The 20234-nt window shown below is 37.3% G+C and overlaps 1 protein-coding gene across 4 annotated transcripts in view; it reads right to left on the bottom strand.

Annotated features, from left to right (window-relative positions):
* The window catches only part of LOC127657945 (neurobeachin-like protein 2), an 83962-nt gene that overhangs the window by 40095 nt on the left and 23633 nt on the right, over window positions 1-20234 (bottom strand). For 3 of the 4 annotated variants that reach the window (XR_007972340.1, XM_052146967.1, XM_052146968.1), the window contains exons 6-19: window positions 18078-18160; window positions 16745-16830; window positions 14951-15263; window positions 13577-13683; window positions 9605-9691; window positions 7352-7435; window positions 5883-5981; window positions 4761-5392; window positions 3011-3143; window positions 2507-2626; window positions 1756-2098; window positions 1518-1600; window positions 1018-1110; window positions 583-754 (exon numbers count right to left, since the gene is read on the bottom strand). Coding sequence is in view for 3 of the 4 variants with exons in the window: in XM_052146967.1 (XP_052002927.1) it covers window positions 583-754; window positions 1018-1110; window positions 1518-1600; window positions 1756-2098; window positions 2507-2626; window positions 3011-3143; window positions 4761-5392; window positions 5883-5981; window positions 7352-7435; window positions 9605-9691; window positions 13577-13683; window positions 14951-15263; window positions 16745-16830; window positions 18078-18160 (2435 nt within the window). In the remaining variant the exon portion in view is untranslated. The remainder of the gene's footprint in view (window positions 1-582; window positions 755-1017; window positions 1111-1517; window positions 1601-1755; window positions 2099-2506; window positions 2627-3010; window positions 3144-4760; window positions 5393-5882; window positions 5982-7351; window positions 7436-9604; window positions 9692-13576; window positions 13684-14950; window positions 15264-16744; window positions 16831-18077; window positions 18161-20234) is intronic. The other variant, XM_052146969.1, reaches the window with a different exon arrangement.

The following is a 20234-nucleotide window of genomic DNA, read 5'->3' as shown; positions in this document are numbered from 1 at the left end:
CACACATATACTTGACTGCAGCCTGGCAAACACACTTACTGTATGCACAAACACAATTCCATGAATCACTAACTCATACAGCTAAATTATACACAGTCACAAAATATCAATGGCGACTCATAATGTAATTACAGAAAATGCAGATCATCTATTTGCAAAGCAGCGCATTAGAACCCAGACATGATGTTAACGTTTCAAGTTGTAACACTGGGCAGTGGAAAAGCACTAAGCTGAAACTAAGTTATAGAGATCTGCAGCAATGTTTATGCATTCATTCAAAGAGCTCTACACATAGAGTTGTAGAGATACAGGTTTGATCCATGTTTTTTATTAACATTTTTATTCATAGAATATAAGAGACAGAGAAGGAAACACGATCGAAAGTTCTGCCAAGCTTGATTCAAACTTGTGTCTCCATGTGAGCAACACAGCTCAACTTGACAGAGCATGTTGCTAACCGCTAGGCCACAGGTCGGGACTCTCCTGCAGTGGTTTCAGCAGCACAATGTTCAGCATCTAGACAAAACCCTGATGAAGGCAGGGCAAATTTTGTATGAGATTTTGAGCCAGAAGAGTACTGACCAGATGACTTCCCCAGTGGCAGTAGCATGCCGGCAGGGCCCCTGGAGGATGTGAGCTCAGGCCCAAGAAGATCTGATGTCTCCTGACCAACAGTCTCACCCTGCTCCAGTAAACACACTTGCTCCAGCAGAGGCAGGAGAGCCCCCATGCCACCCACTGAACTCAGCACATCCTGAACACAGGACATCATAATTAACACACATACAGACACAGAGTAAGTACAATAGATCACATACTACTGTGCATTCAGGACAACAGCATGTTATTAGCAGTTACTGTGTCTACAAGGTTGTATGCGCCTAAATGGGCTGTTCTAATGGCATGTGTTATCACACCCATTTTACAGCATTAGTAATGTTTAACCATTGTTTGATAACAGTACTAAAATCATCCTGTGATAATGAAGGATAATGAAATTCAGTGAAGCATACACACCTTGATGTCCCAGTTAACCACCCTGTGACCAGTCAGTCTGCCATCATACAAATGATTAGGTGACAGATCTAAGCAGATTTGGCTCTTAAAGGCCTATGAGACAAAGTAATATTCAATTTAGGGCCTGTAGGCATTACATTCATAACATACTGTATTTTAAATATATATTACTTTCACAGGAAATATACAGCACACTAGACCTACAGATAAACAGACATACAAATAGACTGACAGAGAGACAGACAGATGATAGATAACCAGACCACCCCCCCCCCCCTGCTTTTTTTCAGGGACACATTATTCCATTTCTGTCAGTGAAACTTGTTCAGTTTATGTCTTAGTTGTTTAATTTTTTTATGTTCATACAAATATTTACACATGTTACGTTTGCTGAAAATAAAAGCAGTTGAATGTGAGAGGACGTTTCTTTTTTTGCAGAGTTTGGATGGATGGATGGATGAATGGATGGATGGATAGATAGATATGAGATAATTAATTACCTGAGGGGTATAGTATACCACTAGTTTACTGCTGACTTCCGAAGGTTCTCCATCCGCTTTAAACAGAGAAACATTATTGGGACCTACCATGCAAAAGAAAAAGAGACAACGTGAGATGGGAGGTTTTTATGTGTATGAATACACAGCAGGGTCACACTTTAACACCATGCTTTTTTCTGTGTGGTTGGTACAGTGTATTCTTCCTTAATGAGTGTAGTATGCATCACATTTTTTGTACCTGCAGTGAAGAGTGCTCGGGCCTGAGCAGGCTGCAGAGCTTCATGGCAGATGAAGGCTGTGGCTAAAAGGCCACCCAGGGATGAGGGTGAGCCCCATGCTGTGTCCTGTAGCCCTGCAGGGATGGTGTGAACCTGGTAGTCTTGTCCCACCCCCGGCCGGCCACCTGTGGCTGCTGCAAAAGTAGCTGGGAAGGACTGGGAGCGGGCGAGGGTGGGTGGCCCTGTATGAGCAGTAAATGCCAGCTCAGAGGGTGAGTAGGACGTGTTGGGAAGGGTGGGAGAGGATGTCATGGTGGTAGTGGTCCGGTGACCAGCTGATCCAATGCAGCAGGATGTGAAAGGCTGAGAGGTAGATAGTTAAGCAGATGAATGAAACAATTTCAAAAAGAATTTAAATTAAACACATGCATAATCTTACCCTGATCATGCTTAATAATCTGACCAACAGGCAAGGTCATGTAAACGCAAACATCTTTTAAATTTTTTTATCAGAGTAAGCTAATGAACTGTTAATTTTTGCTCATTACACTGATTTCACTCTGCATGTAAACAACTTACCAACATTTGTGGCCTATTCTAAGCAGTACAACCAGAGAAAAACATGCTAATTTCAAATCTCATGTAAACACGGTTATCTTCTGTTTTCCAGTTTCTTTTGACTGGGATGATTTTTAATAGTTAACAGAGCATTGTTGGGCATGTAAACACACTCATGCAGGGCTATGAATATTAATTCTTATTCCTTCTCACCTCATTCAGTGAAGGAAAACGCAGGGGTGCTGTCTTGCACTGATCTCCATCCACATAGACAGTGACCACATTCTGTCCAAAGGGGCGACGACCAGGAACATGAACTATGGCTACTGAGTGCTAGAGTGAAGAAAACATGATTAGAATGAAAAAATGGCCAAAGAATAATACTAGTAATTCAGTCACTGTTTTAATTCAGTCAGTGAACCAATGAGGTCTTGCACTATAAAGCTGGCCAATGAATGAGCCAATGTTGAGCTTGTCAAGATTCTAAAACAACTTTTGGGGAAACTTTCCAATGACAGAATTAACAGTTTTCTCAGTATAATAAGCTGGAATAGGAGATATTTAACATAAACTATGTTAGATATTAGAAACTTTAACAATACTTTAATCTAAACTATGTTAGATATTAGATACGTTAACATAAACAATTACACACTTCACCTTCAAAGGTTATTTAATGTACTGTATAATGGGGTATGTAAATGGTTATACACTGACCCAGGCGCAGTCATTGAGGGGGTTGTCTGGCAAGGAAACAGCCATGTACTCTTTTTTAGTACATACTGCCACCACAAGAACTCCTTCTGTGGTGAAAAAAGCCTCAAAGCCAGTTCCACTTGCTGTGAAGAAACTACACACAGGACAAAATACAGCATTGAAAGGTATAAATACAAACAAAACACAAGTTGCTGACATATAAGGCTGAGATCAGAATGAGTTTCCTTCACTATTAGGATCACCTTTTAATATGGCAAATATCCAATATTGCTAGAGTACTAGAAGAGTACTAGATTGAGTACTAGAATGCATGTCTGTGAAAAAAAATATTTTTTTTTATCAATGAGAGGATCTACAGTGGGGTCCAAATCTCTAAAAGGAATAGTGAAAATGCGTCTATTTTGATATTTTTAATTAAAATAAATACATTTCCAATTACAAATTACAGTATATTATCAGAATAACAATTTTGGTGTCTCTCCCTTCTGCTTTAATGACAGCATGCACTGAAGCTGCCATAGACTCCACAAGTTTGTACAAAACCTGATGATCCATGTCATCCAGCATGATTAAAGAATCTGCCAAAGAGCATCAAGGAAATATGACCTTTTGTTAAAAAGAGCTAACATGATCAACGTCACAATTTGCTTTAATTTAAATAGTGACCTAGAAATAGTGCCAAATCTGAAATATTTCACAGTTACACTTACACCTGTGACCTATTGTGTACTGACACACTCTGAGGAAGGCTGTTTGCCAAAATGCATCAGTGTGCAACGTCTTAAACAATTTTAATGTTTTCTAATTTTTATGACTGAAACCCAACCAAAGGGCACCTTGCTGGGATTATGAGGTCCCTCCAGCATGTAGCATTCAAAAATGCTTTCCTTTTGATCTACTAAAATATTTTCAATTGTTTTGCAGTGGGACAGAGTGAGTTTTAATATTAGAATAAGTTTTGCATTCCCTCGCAATAGTTTTGCTTTCTTTGCAATATGTTTTGTGTTACCCCGCAATAGTTTTGCGTCCCCTCGCAATAAGTTTTGCATTCCCTCGTAATAGTTTTGTATGTGCTCTACATAAATTGAGAGAATAAAAACTAGAGAGGTGAAAAGGGTAGGCATAATAAGGTTTGGCTTCAGCCAATTCTTTTTTGGACATTTAAAAAAATTATGATATAATAACAAATAAATAAATAAATAAAAATGAAATAATACAGTGTACTGTTTAAAACTGCCAAAAAAAACAAAACATGGTTGCTAACAACAGTCATGGTTACTACAATATTACTATTGAAAACTAAAACTATGGTTACAAACAACAACTATAATTAAACCATAGTTAAATGATGGTATTTGTATAGTAAACCCTATATAATCACAACATTATGGTTTTTATTATCATAGTTTCATTTTTCAGTATTTTTACAATGGTTTTACTACGAATGTTAAGGTTAAAATATGGTTAGACTATGTATTGCAAGGGAACACAAAACATTTATAGGGCACACAAAACGGTGTGCTAGGGAATGCAAACTATTGCGAGAGAACGCAAAACTTCTTGCGATTGCATGTAAAACTATTTCCGAAAAAAAAAAAAAACCCACCGTGTTCTCTTAGGAGCTCTGTAGTTTTACTTTTTTAAAATACTAAAACTATGTATTGCCATGTTTAATTTCAAAATTGAATAGCAGATTTTCAATTTACACACTGTATGCTCATTTTTCTATAGATAAGGAAACAAAACACACCTGTAAAGCTGTTTCCTCCGTGGGCCCTTTGCCATGCGGACTGCACTATCAGGGTTTGTCAGGTGGGATTCTGAGAAGTGGTATTGTGGAGGTGGAAAGTCTGTGTTAAGGCACAGCCAAGCGTGGAAGGCAAAAGCGTTTCCTGGCCAGCGCTGGATAGCTGGCACCATAATACCCGCCATAGGGGGCATAAGGTCAAAATACTGCAAGGCGCTGCGCCCGCACTCCCCGCGGGCAGCCATGGCGGAAAGCATTCTCACCACATGCCCGCAGTACGGGTGTGGAGGCGCACCAGACTCGGTCCGCAAGAGCCTTAGTAGACTCTTCAGTTCACGAGGCCGCAGAGAGAGTGACCCCAGGTCCTGCAGCAGACCCAGGAGGGCATCCGCACACTGTCGGTCGAGCCGCTCTGTGGATTCAGACAGCACCTCCAGCAGAGCCCCCACCAATCCTACCTCCACGGCTACAGTGCGGCAGGATAAGGTGCCTCGACAGATGGCCGCCAGCCACTGGGACACCAACAGCTGCAGAGAACGAGAGCCCAGATCAGGCAACCACTGCAGCAGCAAAAGCAGAGGCTGTTCATTACTGATCCCCAACTGCATGGCCTGGGAATGCTCTCCTTCCACAGCCTGAGACGAACATGAAAAAAGAAAAGGACAAAGCAAAAAGTCACAATCTGTGGAAAACACAGTGTCCTAAGGCTGCCTTGACATGCTATCGGAATTCTTGTAAATACGCATTTCCTACTTGTAACTTGCACATGAACGCCCTCTTAAGTCGTCATTATGACTGGGAAACTCGGAGATAGTTTTGATACCCGAGTTGAGGAGACATAAACTTTCAATATGCCTGAGGACAGTACATATTCTGTAGTGAATGATACATTTTATTGTTATTTTTCTAAATGCAGCTATATTGCTTTAGCTTGCTGTTTCAAGTGGCATTTAAAATAAACTGCTTTTATTAATCCATTATATGAGTCCTTATCTCATGTGAGTGTACTTTTTCTCGAGAAAAAATTACTGAGTGCACCTTTAAGCTGACTAAATGTTAAGAGGGAGGTAAAATGGGTCACATCGTCTTCGATAAAACTGTCTGAATCAGTCTCCCCGCACTCACCATGTTCATAAGCTCCTGCAGGAGTCTTTTGGTGGGTTGTCCTTGGCTTTTCAACACATCAAACAACTGCGAGTAGCCAATCCGCTCCTTAAAGACCTCCTTGAGAGACAAACCACACAAAATTACAGTCACGCATACAATGAAAGTTTTTAACATCCTGTGACAAAAAGTACACCAAAGGAACAGTACAAAGCAGCAAAACATTTGAATGTGATATCAGGTTATTCAAGGAGCATTCAATATCATGGAAACCAGGATTTTATTTTCCTTTTAGGTATTTTGAAATAAAGAATTTAAAGGGATAGTTCACCCAAAAATGAAAATGATCTTATTCTCTTATAATTCACCCTTATGCCATCTACACTTTCACTTCCAGATTCTGGTGTGGAAGTGACTTTCACTTTCACATTCAGCCATCAACTGGTCGGGGCTGGTCAAAGGTGGAGATTTATAGTCAAAAAGACATAAATACTGATCTGTTTCTCACCCACACCTATCAATTTGCTTCTGAAAACATGGATTTAACCACTGGAATCATGATAAATGTTATGCTCCCTTTATGTCTTTTTTTGGACCTTCTAAGTTCTGTTCATCATTCACCTGATTTGTATGGACCTACAGAGTGGAGATATTCTTCTTAGAGTCTTTGTTTGTGTTCTGCAGAAGATAGAAAGGCATACACGTCTGGGATGGCATGAGGATGAGTAAATGATGAGAGAATTTTCATTTTTAGGTGAACAATCCCTTTAAATAAAAGTGTAGGATGTACTATGTAGATATACTCAAATTTTCACAATTCAAAGCCACCCAAAATCAGGCCAGACTCACAGATCCTCCTGTGAACCAGTCATAATGTTTTCCTTTCTTGTCGAAGGATGGGGAAGTGCAGACTATATCAGACCAGCAGCAAACCCGCAGCTTATGTGATTAAACGTTGTTACTCATTTGACAAGCAAAAATCTTAGCCATTCATTAAAGAGGGAATTTATATAGAAAAGGAGTTTAAAAAAGCATGTTTAATTTTAGGGTTGTAGAGAGATTAATCAAATGGCCATGAAAAACTAACATATGGCTAAATGATTGTTTTTGGTGCATGAAACCTTAATAACACTATAAGTGGAATACAAAGAAAAATGCAATACAATTATAGGCTATTGCCCCTTTAATGATCTTATAAGTTTTAGATACTTCAAGACATGATAAATAACTGTCACTGTGCAACATGAAATATTGGAGGAAATGAATTTTGTTACGTTACCATGGGTGACCTGGTTCTGGTTCAAATGTGCTGATAAGATGAACCACACACATGTATGGGGCACATTTATCTTGTGCAAGCACTTTGACTTATCATGTGGAAAAGATGACAGACATCTGTGAGCTGACCTTTCACAGATTTTAGGAGAAACATGAATGTGGGAGAAGAGGAGAGGAGGAGAGAGAAATGAATACATGAAGACATGTCATACCTTGGCAGAGGGCGAGTTGCTCATAATGGCGGTGAGGACTCGAATGGCGTGTACTGTGATGCAATCAGAGCCCTTTTCCCAGACCTACACACACACACACATATGTACTTCATTAAGGTCACAATATACATATTCAAATATTCTTACATATTAAAGGATTAGGTCACCTGAAAAAGAACATTCTGCCATTATTTACTCGCCCTCATGTCGTTTCAAACCTGTACAGTAAGCTCTAATATTTTCCTGCTGAACACTTAAGAAAAGTTTGGAATAATGCAATCTTTTCCATACAACATTTGTTTATAGTAACAACATCTGTCAAGCCCCATAAAGCACAATAAAACACCATAAGTGTATCATAAATTTAGTCCATATGATTCGTGCACTACATTGTAAGTCTTCAGAAGCCATTCGATAGCTTGAGAGGATAGTTTGAGGAACAGACCAAAATTGAAGTCAATTTTCACTAAAACCTTCCCCTCTGCTGCAGTTCTCAAATGCCATTCTCCATCCTGCATATTCGAACTGCCGCAATGCGATCATTCATGTGACAAGAATCAATGATGTCATGTGCAATTTTAAAATCCAATCTAACACAAATGCGTTTTCAGAATTTTGCGGGTGTGAAAAGAACTTCAATATCAGTTTTTTCTTCTGTTCCTCACACAAAGCTATCATTTGACTTTGATTTGGAATATAGTGCACTTTATTGTGCTTTTATTTTTTTTTGTCTTTTCAAGATTATTTTTCTTCAAAAACACATGTTTGGAACGACATGGTGGTGAGCAAATAATGACAGAATGTTCTTTTTCAGGTGACCTGAAATTAACTGTAGAGAGAGCAGCATGCAAGGTGACAATGCTCATAAACTCTGATCATCCCTCCTTGAAGTGCATGTGATTTAACTCAAGACATGAATACAAAGTACCTTTAAGAATAAAAATAAAGAGTCCAAATCATGCACTTTATACTAATGCATGGTTTTATCACTTTCAACCATCAAATATTTACCACCACAAATATCCTCCACCAAAGACCACCAAGAAAAACACAGCAACTGTTACACCCACATCACCATAGTGAGACTAGACATGCCAAAATCTAGAAAGCCACTGAATGTTGCAAGACAGCATGCAAGGTGACACGACCTCACAAGTACATCCAAAGAACTTCACACACAGTCACACTTCTCCCCCACACACGGACCCACACAAAACAACCAATAGCAGGATCCCCAGCCTCCAACTCTACACACACAATGTACTATGGCGGTACCATTGTACTGGTATGGTATCAGATTATAAATATCCATGGTCAATGATAAAAAAACATGGTAGTGTATGATTACCATATGCATAGAAAATACAAGTCAAAAGGTTTGAAACACTGACTGAATTTATTTTTGTTGTGAACATAAAAACCTTTTGATCTAAATTATGTTTTTTTTGTATACTGTGATTACTGTATATTCTTGTTTTGTAGACACATTTAAATTGTGCCTAATTATTAATTTCTTAACATTGATTACACTTTTCTTTTTTAAAGGATGACCAGAGAGTGAAGGAAGGCAGGCAACAAGTTCCCAGTATGGTACTATTCAACATGGGAACTCCTTCAATACTGTTTAAGCAAGCAAGGATGTACCTCGTGATTGAGAGAATATCAAGAGTGTGCTTTTAGGAATCTTAAATATAAGGTAGTTTTGATTAGTTTTTTGGTAACTAAATAATTCCTTTACTTTCAATTGTGTTATTTCATAGTTGTGTTGACTACTATTTTTAAATATGGGAAAAAAGGTAATAATAAAGAATGAGAAGATGGGTCTAAACTTTTGACTGGTAGCATACCATGGTATTTACATGATAGTCCAAGGTACAATCACTATCATGGTAATGTCCAAATACCATAGTTTTACTATGGTAAAATGTACAAAAACAATGGTAATACCATGTATTTATATTTTTGCTAGAGAAATGGTGTTTTGAAGGTTAGATATTTCATTTGCTACTTTGTCGACTGTCGATAACTGACAAATACAATGACGTGTGCATGTACGCAGCTTTGCTATGTTCACCATAAACACCAATAATCTTTGCATGTTTGTGGAACGGGGTAGAGTAGGTTTTTGTTGGATCACATGTTGTGCAGTCAGCAGTTCATGCTTGTATGTTTATCTGCGTGTTTGTGTCTGTCGAGTGACGGTGAGTTTCCTGCTGACGAACACTGCACTGATCAGTGGTGAAGGGAAAGTACCTGCTCCACTTCGGCCTCAGTGAGCAAACGTGTGGTAAGGTCACATTGGCCATCACACTCCACCCTAAACCTGCTGCTCTGATACAACTGTAGGGCGCACACACACACACACACACACACACACACACACACACACACACACACACACATACATACACATATACACATACGCATACACACAATCATGAACACAAAGATGGACACAAATGAGTCAGAGATAAAGTAAGCAATACAACCAGAAATACAACTTCATGACAGATAAAGCAAAAACAAATGAAAGGTAATAGATAAAACAAGAGAAGCTCTTTGTAATCCTCATTACACAACATTATAGTTACATCAGTCAAAACCACCCAGACTACCCAAATCAACTGTGATCATACAGCAGTGCTCAGAAGTAACTAACTAAATGTAGTGATACTATTGACTAAATTTTTCAGCTGCGTGGCAGTAGTTTAGCTGTTTCCAGCTACTTTTAGGAGCTATTTTTACTGTGTAGCATGACATAACACTACATCACAGGTTTAGTAACATTGCACACAGCTTTCCAGCCAAGCATACTAAGGCATAAACAAACACACTCTCAAATTATTTTCCTTCTCTTAAGCAGCACTAGAGTTGTAGTCTGTAGAAATGTAGTATGCATTTTTGGGAATTTGTTCACATGGATGGTTTATTTAAATGTATTTATTCAACCCCCCACCCCCCTTTTTTTTTATTTTTTTTTTTAAATGTTGAAATATTTTGTTAAGATTCCATTGTGTTTTCAATGTAATATATACTGTAAATATATATACATTTCCAGGAGGTACATGCTCGACTCGACTGCACATGAAACTGATTGTGTGGAGCAGTGCACTCTATGCGCGGCAGATGACCCGGGCATAATAAACATGGCAGCGGATTTACTGTACAGAGAATGGAGACTTGGCTGCGGAATCTATTCTCATTAGTTGAAAATGCTCACTCACTGTCATCAGAACCAGTGTCAAAAGCGAAACTGTGCGAGAGAGACCCAGTGTGTGCGTGATCTGGGGTGTAAAAAGTACTCAGAAATTATACTCAAGGGAAAGTATACAGGAACTTTATGTGGCCTGTTGTACATAACACAGCAATTTCCTGGTGGAATGAACACTAGAGGTGCTAACACAACACTGACTTTTATCCCCTTTCATACAAATCACGAGTAAAATGGCAGATTATCAGTTCATAAACACTTAATTTTCACTCTTTTCCTAAAACAATGCTATCTAATGACATATAAACACTTTTACTATAGTGCATGACTACATTTACAAGTTTGTTTAAGTGTAATCAAATTGTGCTGTATCTCAACTGAGAGTGTTTCACATAGAAAGGACCAGGGTATGAGTCCTGAAAAGCAAGCTTGTCGAAAAGTGTCCGAGAAGCACCACAAAATGACATGGTTGCTTCAAAAATTTAGTTTTTTATGTTTATGTGCCATTTGTTTTTTAGAACACTATCAGTTAGGTTTATGTTTAAGGTTTAGTCAGTCGGTTAAGGAGGTCAGTTTTGTTTATTTAAATCTCAAAAGAATATTAACCTTAAAAATCTCATCTGTTCGGGAGAACATTTCACTCGCTTATAGCGCCACACAGTGGACATTTCACTTTGAAACTCCTTGAGATGTGTAATGAACCACATCATTTTATTTTGCAAAAATGTTGCCACAGTCACGCAATGTTCATTGCACGGGAGAAGGCAAGCACGAATCGCGGTGCAAGAGCAGCCAGCCCCTTAAGACATAGAGAAAATGTCTAAGGTTTGCTACCTAACTTTGCTGTTGAGTATATGGATGAATTCAATAAAATTCATAATTAATATTTACTCAAATTCTATTATTTTTCTATCATTATTATAGTCATTATCATTTCTGGTTTTATAGTTATTATTATAATTAACAGTTGCTTAACAACCACAATAATAATTCAGCAAAAAGAGTAGAAATTAATAGATATGATTTAAATATGAAGGCAAATAAAGAAATAAATGACATGTACACATTTAATTACAAAAGCCTTTTGTTATTTTATATATATTTACAACTTGAATGATCATTTTTGAGAATTATTGAGTAGAAGTAGCAGGTGTTTAGAAATAAACAGCATCAACGTTTCTCACTTCTTGCTCATAGATTTAAATGCATAAATCACATTCAGTCAAGCGATCACATACGGTGTTTCGCACAAATATTTCAACATATTTCAACAGCTTAAATCAGATCTGAATGAAAGATTGTCAGAACTCCACACATCCGCCATGCGACACTCCATTTGAAATGACTGACCTGTGATCTGTCATCTGTCATTAGACGGATGCAGTGAAAAGCGGCTTCAGTCCAGTAAAAATAAAAATGTTTTGCAAAAATGTTATGAGTACTTTTCATGTTTAAATAAAATTGTAGGAGTTAAAAAGTACAATTTTTTTCATTGGAAATGTAATTAAGTAAAAGTACAAGTAAATTAAAAATCCCAAAAAATAACTTAAGTATAATACTTTTAATTACTTTTCTTTACACCCCTGTGCATGATAGATACTAAACGGCAGTCAAAGAAAATAATAGCTTTGAGTTTTTAAACTTCAGCATTCAATATGTTTTATATCTGTACTGTATGTATGGTGTCTAAAAATGCATTGGTAATGTACACTTACTTTTCTCTTCCCAATAAAGCTTGACATGAATTAAATCTGCCCATTTGATACTATTATTATAAAACTCCACTTGAAATCTGGCAGACTTTAAATTACAGCATGTCAGCTGATTTTATAGCATTTATACATATTTTTGTATATACTTGTACATTTTGAAGATTTATACCTGTGGAAAATAAACTCTATCTGCAGAAAAAAAAAAGAAATGTCACATGTTTATTTTTAAATAATTACAATAAATGATGACTAACCAATGTCTTGCAAGTTCTTTGAGACAAAGTATAAATTAAATATATTTATGATTATATTTTAATGTTTGTTCCATATAACATCGCTATTAATCACAGAAAACTGTTCCATTTTTAAACTGATTCCCAGCCCTAACATTTAGTGTAAATTTGTCTGTATTTATATGTTTATATATAAGGTTTAATGTAGTCACCCTTATTGTTTCAATCCCAGATAAATACAGCTATGACTGCAAAAATGTTATGTTGTTATATGTTATGATATACATCATCTGAGAGTACATCTGTTCTTTTTTTGTTCTTTTTTTATTAATTTCTACCCTTTTCTCCCCAATTTGGAATGCCCAATTCCCAATGCGTTCTAGGTCCTTCTGGCGGCGTAGTGACTCGCCTCAATCCGGGTGGTGGAGGACAAATCTCAATTGTCTCTGCATCTGAGATGGACAATCCACTCATTTTATCACGTAGCTTGTTGAGAGCATTACCGCGGAGACCTAGCGTGTGTAGAGGCTTCACGCTATTCTCAGCGGCATCCACTCACAACTCACCACGCGCCCCACTGAGAGCGAGAACCACATTAAAGCGACCATGTGGAGGTTACCCCAACATGAACAACACTGACCCAACATGCTTAGGATTCGAACTGGTGACTCCAGGTGTAGTAGTCAGCGTCTTTACTTGCTGAGTTACACAGGCCCCTACATCTGAACCAAAAATAGTTCTGCCCAATGTACTTAGCTACTTCGTAGTGTACTTTGAAGGACTTTTTCAAATGGATAACTTGTTTAACATTAATGTACTATATATGATGGGTTGTTTGTAGTTTGAGAAGTTCCTCAACATCATATAATGTCATCATATAACGTAACCACTGTAAATCTGTGGTTCAGATTAGTCAAATCGAATCCAGTAGTCTGCATGTTATCTTTAGGAACAAACATCTACTGTACAAACCAGTCACAAGACTTGTTTGGATCCTCAGGACTGTTTGTAAAAATGGTAAAACCCTGCAGTGGATATCTCACAGGGTTTAGAAAGGTGGCATTCTGACCTTGCTGTTCTGGATGAGGCGGAGAATGTGTTCAAAGCAGTTGTTGTTGAGAAAAATGGCCTGTAGCACCGGTCGGTCTGAGCACTGCAGGATCTCTGGGATTGCATCTGCCGAACAAAAGCACAAGAACATTCAGCCTTCTTGACCCGTTTATCAGGTAAGAAAAACATTCCAGTTTTTAAACGAGAGCAACTGTGTTGGGAAGTCTGGTATACCCAGGAAGAAGATATTTCATCTAAATGCAACCAAATTGCTGCTTTGTGAAATTTCCAACTTCTCTATCCACTGAAATGTATTCAAAGAACTGGCTATAATTACTTTGAACTTCTGCAATAGGGGTGGAAGTTCATTACAAACACAGTATAAATGAACTTCAAACATATCAGATACTGTAATCTGGGTTAAATATTTCATATCAGTAGCACTTCCATGTCTAATAAAGTACAAATATGAATGTTGCATTAGAGATCAAACTATCAAACAAAGTGGCCTACATTTTAAAAACATCACAAAATAAGTATTTTATAGCAAATTCTATTAATCAAAATTAATTGCATTTACATTACTAAGAATTATTTTTATTTTTTTAATAATCATGCAGCTCTAATGGTAGTGTTTAATTTAACCCAGTCTGCCTGCCAGTGTAACAGGGCTTAAGGAGTTGTAGTGAGAGATTAGTGTGTATTATGATGTACTAACACATACTCTTTTGTACTGATTCAAAAGTGCTTGTGTTGAGGATTAGGTTAAGCCAATCGCACACTACACGACTGAGGATCATCGCCATGTGCACACATTAAGACTTAAAATCACCTCGACTTTACTTAAGATCCTGACATTTTTTCTCACACAAACATATGCACATTCTTGAACACATCACATCAACACATCAAAAAACAACATGGAGGAAAGGCTTGTTGTTTTTGCACTGATTTGCACAAAACGGGAAAGAATAAAATACGGCTGCTCTTTCACTCGTCGGAACAGTGTTCCCACCTGTCAGCTGGACTACTAGATTTCAACCTGAGTGCTGCAGCGTGTCTCACAAATGCACACACTAGAAGAGCATTGTGATGGCAACATGCTGCAACCTGAGACTTCTTGTTGCAAACGCGTTAATATGTTAATAAAGTTACTTGTCATGCTATCAAAACATTCCTCTATTTTATGAGCATTCCAACCTTCCCGACATAGAAACATTGGTTTAACCAATTTAGCTGGTTTGGGACGGGACTTTCTGCTTGTATAACCAATGGAAGATGGTGGTCATTTTCTGGAATCTGTTTGCAAATAGTGTTTATTTTTGCAATTCTGTTTGGCAACACTTCAATGTCAAACTTCAGCTTTAAATACTGATGGTAAATATGCCCTTACTCAGCATATGTTCAAGCAAAGGGATCAGATTGTCCTCCCAGGCCAGGATATCTTCATGCTGGCTGGCCGGTGGTCGGTTCCAGTTGAGCAGCTGGAAGTAGCTGTCCAGTACTGTCCGGATCTCCAGTTGTCTCTCGGCTGGACTGCTAGAGTTCAGGAGGTGGATCATTGCAGTTAGGCACCGCAGGGTCATTTTGAGCAACCCAGGGTCCCTAGGCTCTTTCGAGGATGGGTTGGGACAGAGGCACCAGGAACGAAGCACTGACATCAGGTCCTCCACAGCCTGAGGAGTGATGGAGAGCAGGCCATTCCTCTGAAACACATAGGAAAAGGAAAGTGTGTTATGGATTCATTATGGAGTAATGCAATAAGAATTATCAATGAAAACAACTAAACACATTCCTTTAAGTGATGGAATTCAAATTCAGCACTACCCACTGACACTTTAGAGTGTGTTTAGATGCACACCAATACTCTGGTTCTGGTAATGATCACAAATGATCTTATTCAAAAAATCCAACAATGCAATTAAAAGATTTTAAGTCATAATGAGGCATGCACACAACACTTGTGCACATTCCATAAGCCAGAAAGAACACCTGTAAAGGTGTTAAAAATGAGAGTAATGGGCAAAAATTCTATGTGTGCCAGCCAGTTTATGCTTAAGCCATTTATGACCTATCCTAATAAAGAAAAAACACTTAAGGTGGTGTAAGTTCCTGCATGTAAACATGCACATTAAGTCAGTTAAGGGAAACTATATTTATATTCAATGATAAATGTAAACACCACTTCTGTCTTAAAGGGAAAGTTCACGCAAAATTAAAATTCCCTCTTCATTTACTTATCCTCATGCCATCCGAGATGTGAATGACTTTCTTTCTTCAGCAAAACACAAATTATGATTTTTAGAAGAATATCTCAGCTCTGTAGGTCCATGCAATGCAAGTGAATGCGTGCCAAGATTTTGAAACTCCAAAAACCACATAAAGGCATCATAAAAGTAATCCACATGACTCAAATGTTATAATCCTTATTTTCTAAAGTGATATGACAGGTGTGGGTGAGAAACAGATCAATATTTATTCTCTCTGCCCAGTAGGGGGTAGTATGCATGAAGAATGTGAATCAACAAAAATACAAGAAGAATGTAAAAGTGATCTGTTTCTCACAAACACCTATCATAAAGTTTCTGAAGATATAGATTAAACCACTGGAGTCTCATGGATTACTATTATGCAGTTTTTTTTGGAGCTTGCTGTATGGACCAATAGAGCTGAGATATACTTCTAAAGATCTTTAGATTTTTTATGTAAATGCTAATCCATCTTGATGTGTATGAATAATGCCTAATTTCAACAAGGGTTATAAACTTTGCCTGATATGTAAGACTTTAAAAGGAAATAACAGTTTATTCTAAACATTTGGAAAAAACATATCCGGATTTCCTGATATTAACATGCAATGACACAGATCATGTGACGCAAGCTTGACTATAGAAATAACTATTAGCATTCTACTAGCATTGAAAGATCTTGTTTGCGGTGAGATTACAATTTGGAAGTATATTTGTAAGCAGTATTTTGCTGGCTTTATAAGCTTGTTTTTTAAAGATTTATTCACATTTGACATGCTGATGTAGTGATGGATGTACTGTATGTAGTCACAAAATCAGAAACTCAAAAAAGTAGTCATAGGAGACACATTTGATACACAAGTTACTAACAGGTGTAACAGTGAATAACCCAAAATGTTTATGCCAGTATGTAAACAGAGCCAGTGTGTCTACATTACCTTGCATCCACTTATCACTGCCCCCTGTAGATGCACCAGCCTCAGCACCAGAGCTTCTGGGATTTGGTCACTCTCCTGCAGGCTGTCTGTGGGTGGGTTTAAACAGTCATTAACAAGAATGCCCATCTTTGCAACTGCCTTTGTTGTAAATGTCATTGTAAAAAAATTGTTTAGGTGCAAAAAAAAAAATCTTTGATAAAAGAAACTGTCCTGAAAAGGGACCGCTTCCCACAGTGAGCTTCAAATGAATACAGAAAAGCAAAAACTGGTTCAGTATAAAGTGTTTGTTTTTTCCAACTGTTTGACACAGTACCAAGATGTAATTTGCAACAATTTAATCCACAATATAACTCATTTTTCACTATAAATCTTGACATCAGCAGTCTCCTTCACGATCATGATTTACAAGCTCTTAGTTTACTTCACCTCAAACACTGTGAAGTCCTTTGAAAGGCCTTGACCCTAGAGGCCATGTCCACACTAATACATTTACAGATTTTGCCACATTTATGCCTCTCATCCACACTGAAACAAAGTTTTCATCCACCGATAATAAAATCAGAGTGGAGCGGGCTTGTCCATGCCCATTCAAATCCAGTGATCATTGCTCTGCATTTGTGGATGGATAAAAGTGTTTTGAAAATTTTATATGTGGACAGCAAAAACTTGTAAGTGTAGATGTGGCCTCACAGACAACTAGTTTAGGACCCACTGTAGTTTGTCTATTAAACAAGTTAGTCCACAGAAACTTAATCACTTGAATAAAGCTGGCATCACAGTCAGGAATATATTTTGGTTTTAGCCATTTACAGTACAATCCTGCTTCACAGACTTGTGCTCCTAGAGACACAAGTTTGTATCTGGCCTTCGTCATGTCCGATACCATTACCACCCCGCCCCCACCTTCCCCACACTCTGCTGTCTGGTCTCGCCTCTCCTATACATTAAAAAGGCCATAAAATGTACAAAAAGAACCTCAGGAGTATGCACAGACTTCCCTATATGTTTATATGGTAAGCTGCTTCCTTACGCTACAAGCCTAGACAGAGTATAACTCTTCTGAGGTCACACAAACTAACAGTGGAACCTCAGCATCTGCTATTAAACATGTCATAATCAGCTATCTCTTAAAAAAGGACAACTACCGCTTTGAAATCAAGAACATTTAATGGCAAATAATATGACTTTAGAGATCAGATCTCCCACTCTTTTCAAACAACAAGACATGTTATCTCCTGGGAGGCAGGATGTGTGAAATCTCCCAGGATGTGATGGAGCGCACATGTATGATGTTAGAAAGAGTAAACAGGGGGTTAAAAATTGCCTTACGTACCGTGGAAGAACACAGGAAGCTCCTCTGGCAGTACAAGAGGGGAGAATTTATACTTGCTTCTTTCCAGCATACTGACCTCCTCCCTGTAACACACACACACACACACATCAGAGCTCTTCATGGTAGCACTTCAGAGGTTGTTTATAAAGAATGTAATAAAGCAATAAGCCAGAGATTGTGCGCTATAGTGATTTTGCTGGGGTTTGGCACTTGGACTATTTTTCCAATAAATAATCACACATATAATAATAATAAATATTATATATAATTATTAAATATAATAATAAATAATACATGTTATTTTAAATAATATTTACATTTATTAATTATATAATCATTAATGAATTACATTATTTTATTTGTATTATTATTAATACCCATTAAATTTAATATTTGTCCGTTGTCCGTGATGACCATATTCCAACACAGTTCTTGCTTCAAGGAATTGTTCACCCAAAAATACAAATTCTCTCATCATTTACTCACACTCATTCCCTTCCAAATGTGTATAAAAAAATTATCAGCAGAACACAAATGAAGATTTTTAGAAGAATATCTTAACTCTGTTGGTCCATAAAATGCGAGTAAATGGTGGCCAAAGTTTTGAACCTTCATGTCTCCTGAAGCGATCCAATTGGTTTTGGGTGAGAACGGAACAAATGTAAATGTACATTTACATTTATATATGTTTCACTATAAATGTTGACATCATCAGACACCTTGGCGATCATGATTTCAAGCTCTTGAAATCATGATCGTGCCAAGAGACTAAAATGGCAAGATGTACAGTGAAAAGGGAGTTACATTTTTGGTCTGTTTTCACCCAAATCCAATTGGATCACTTCAGAAAACTTGGACTAAACCACTGGATTTTTATGGATTACTTTTATGCTGCATTTGTGCTTTTTTGAGCTTCAAGGTTTTAGTACACATTCACTTGCATTGTATGGACCTAAAGAGATATTCTTCTAAATATCTTCCTTTGTGTTCTGCAGTAGAAAGAAAATGATACACATCTGAGATGAGGGTGAGAAAATTATGAGAGAATTGTAATTTCTAAGCTGAACTTTTCCTTTAATGTGTCTCATAGCACATCACGGTCTCATTCTTCTCACATATTCAAATCATTTGAACTGAAATCAAATTTTCATTTCCTTTTATGTATTTATTTGTTAGGTACTGGCAGTCATATAATTAGTGGGATACTGTACAGTTAGCTTGTCATTATCATAAAATAAACCCCTTCATGATGATAAAAAATCGTGATCACCCTGTTGGGGTTTATTTTGTGGGTGACTGTACATTACTACTCTAAAATATAATATTTAGATGTACAGTACTGTGAAAAAGTTTTAGGCACTTGTAAATAATGCTGAATAGTGAGGATGTCTTCAAAAAAAAAATGACATAAATAGTTTTCATTTATCACTTAATGTCATACAAATTCAAGTAAACATAAAAGATGCTAAATCAATATTCGTTGTGACCACCTTTGCGTATAAAACAGCACCAAGTCTCCTAGGTACACCTGGACACAGTTTTTCATGGTTGTTGGCAAATGGGATGTTTCAAGCTTCTTGGAGAATTTGCAACAGTTCTTCTATCTATTTAGGCTGTCTCAACTGCTTCTGTCTATTCATGTAATCTTAGATTGACACAATGTTCAGTGAGGGGCTTTGTGGGGGCCATGACATCTGTTGCAGGGCTCCCTGTTCTTCTATTCTAATCTTTTCTATTTGCAAAAGTAATGTTTGGGAGTCTAAAGCTGAAGATATAAATAACCATCTTAAGACAAATGACTTTTGCACAGTACTGTACTTCATATACAATGGTATTATGTACTAAAAGAATATCATAGTATTACCAACTTGGTAGTGTCCACAACAAAAGACATGGTAATCCCACTGTATGTATTTGTAGGAGACTAAACTATTATTTTGCCAATTCATGAATTAATAATTAATGAATAGTTAATGAATAGTTTATTAAATCCATCTCTAGGCTGCTTTTGATTTCCAAACAACTTGGTGCATTAATACAAAATTGATGTGTGGTCACTATTATACAACATATTCCAATGTGGCTCATCCAATAAGACTTTGAAAGCTAGAATGATTCATTATACAATACATATACAGCTAAGTACATGAACTACAT

The sequence above is a fragment of the Xyrauchen texanus genome, chromosome 17, assembly GCF_025860055.1.
Source record: "Xyrauchen texanus isolate HMW12.3.18 chromosome 17, RBS_HiC_50CHRs, whole genome shotgun sequence".
Classification (NCBI taxonomy): Eukaryota; Metazoa; Chordata; class Actinopteri; order Cypriniformes; family Catostomidae; genus Xyrauchen; species Xyrauchen texanus.
This window is presented reverse-complemented; position numbering and strand designations above follow the sequence as displayed.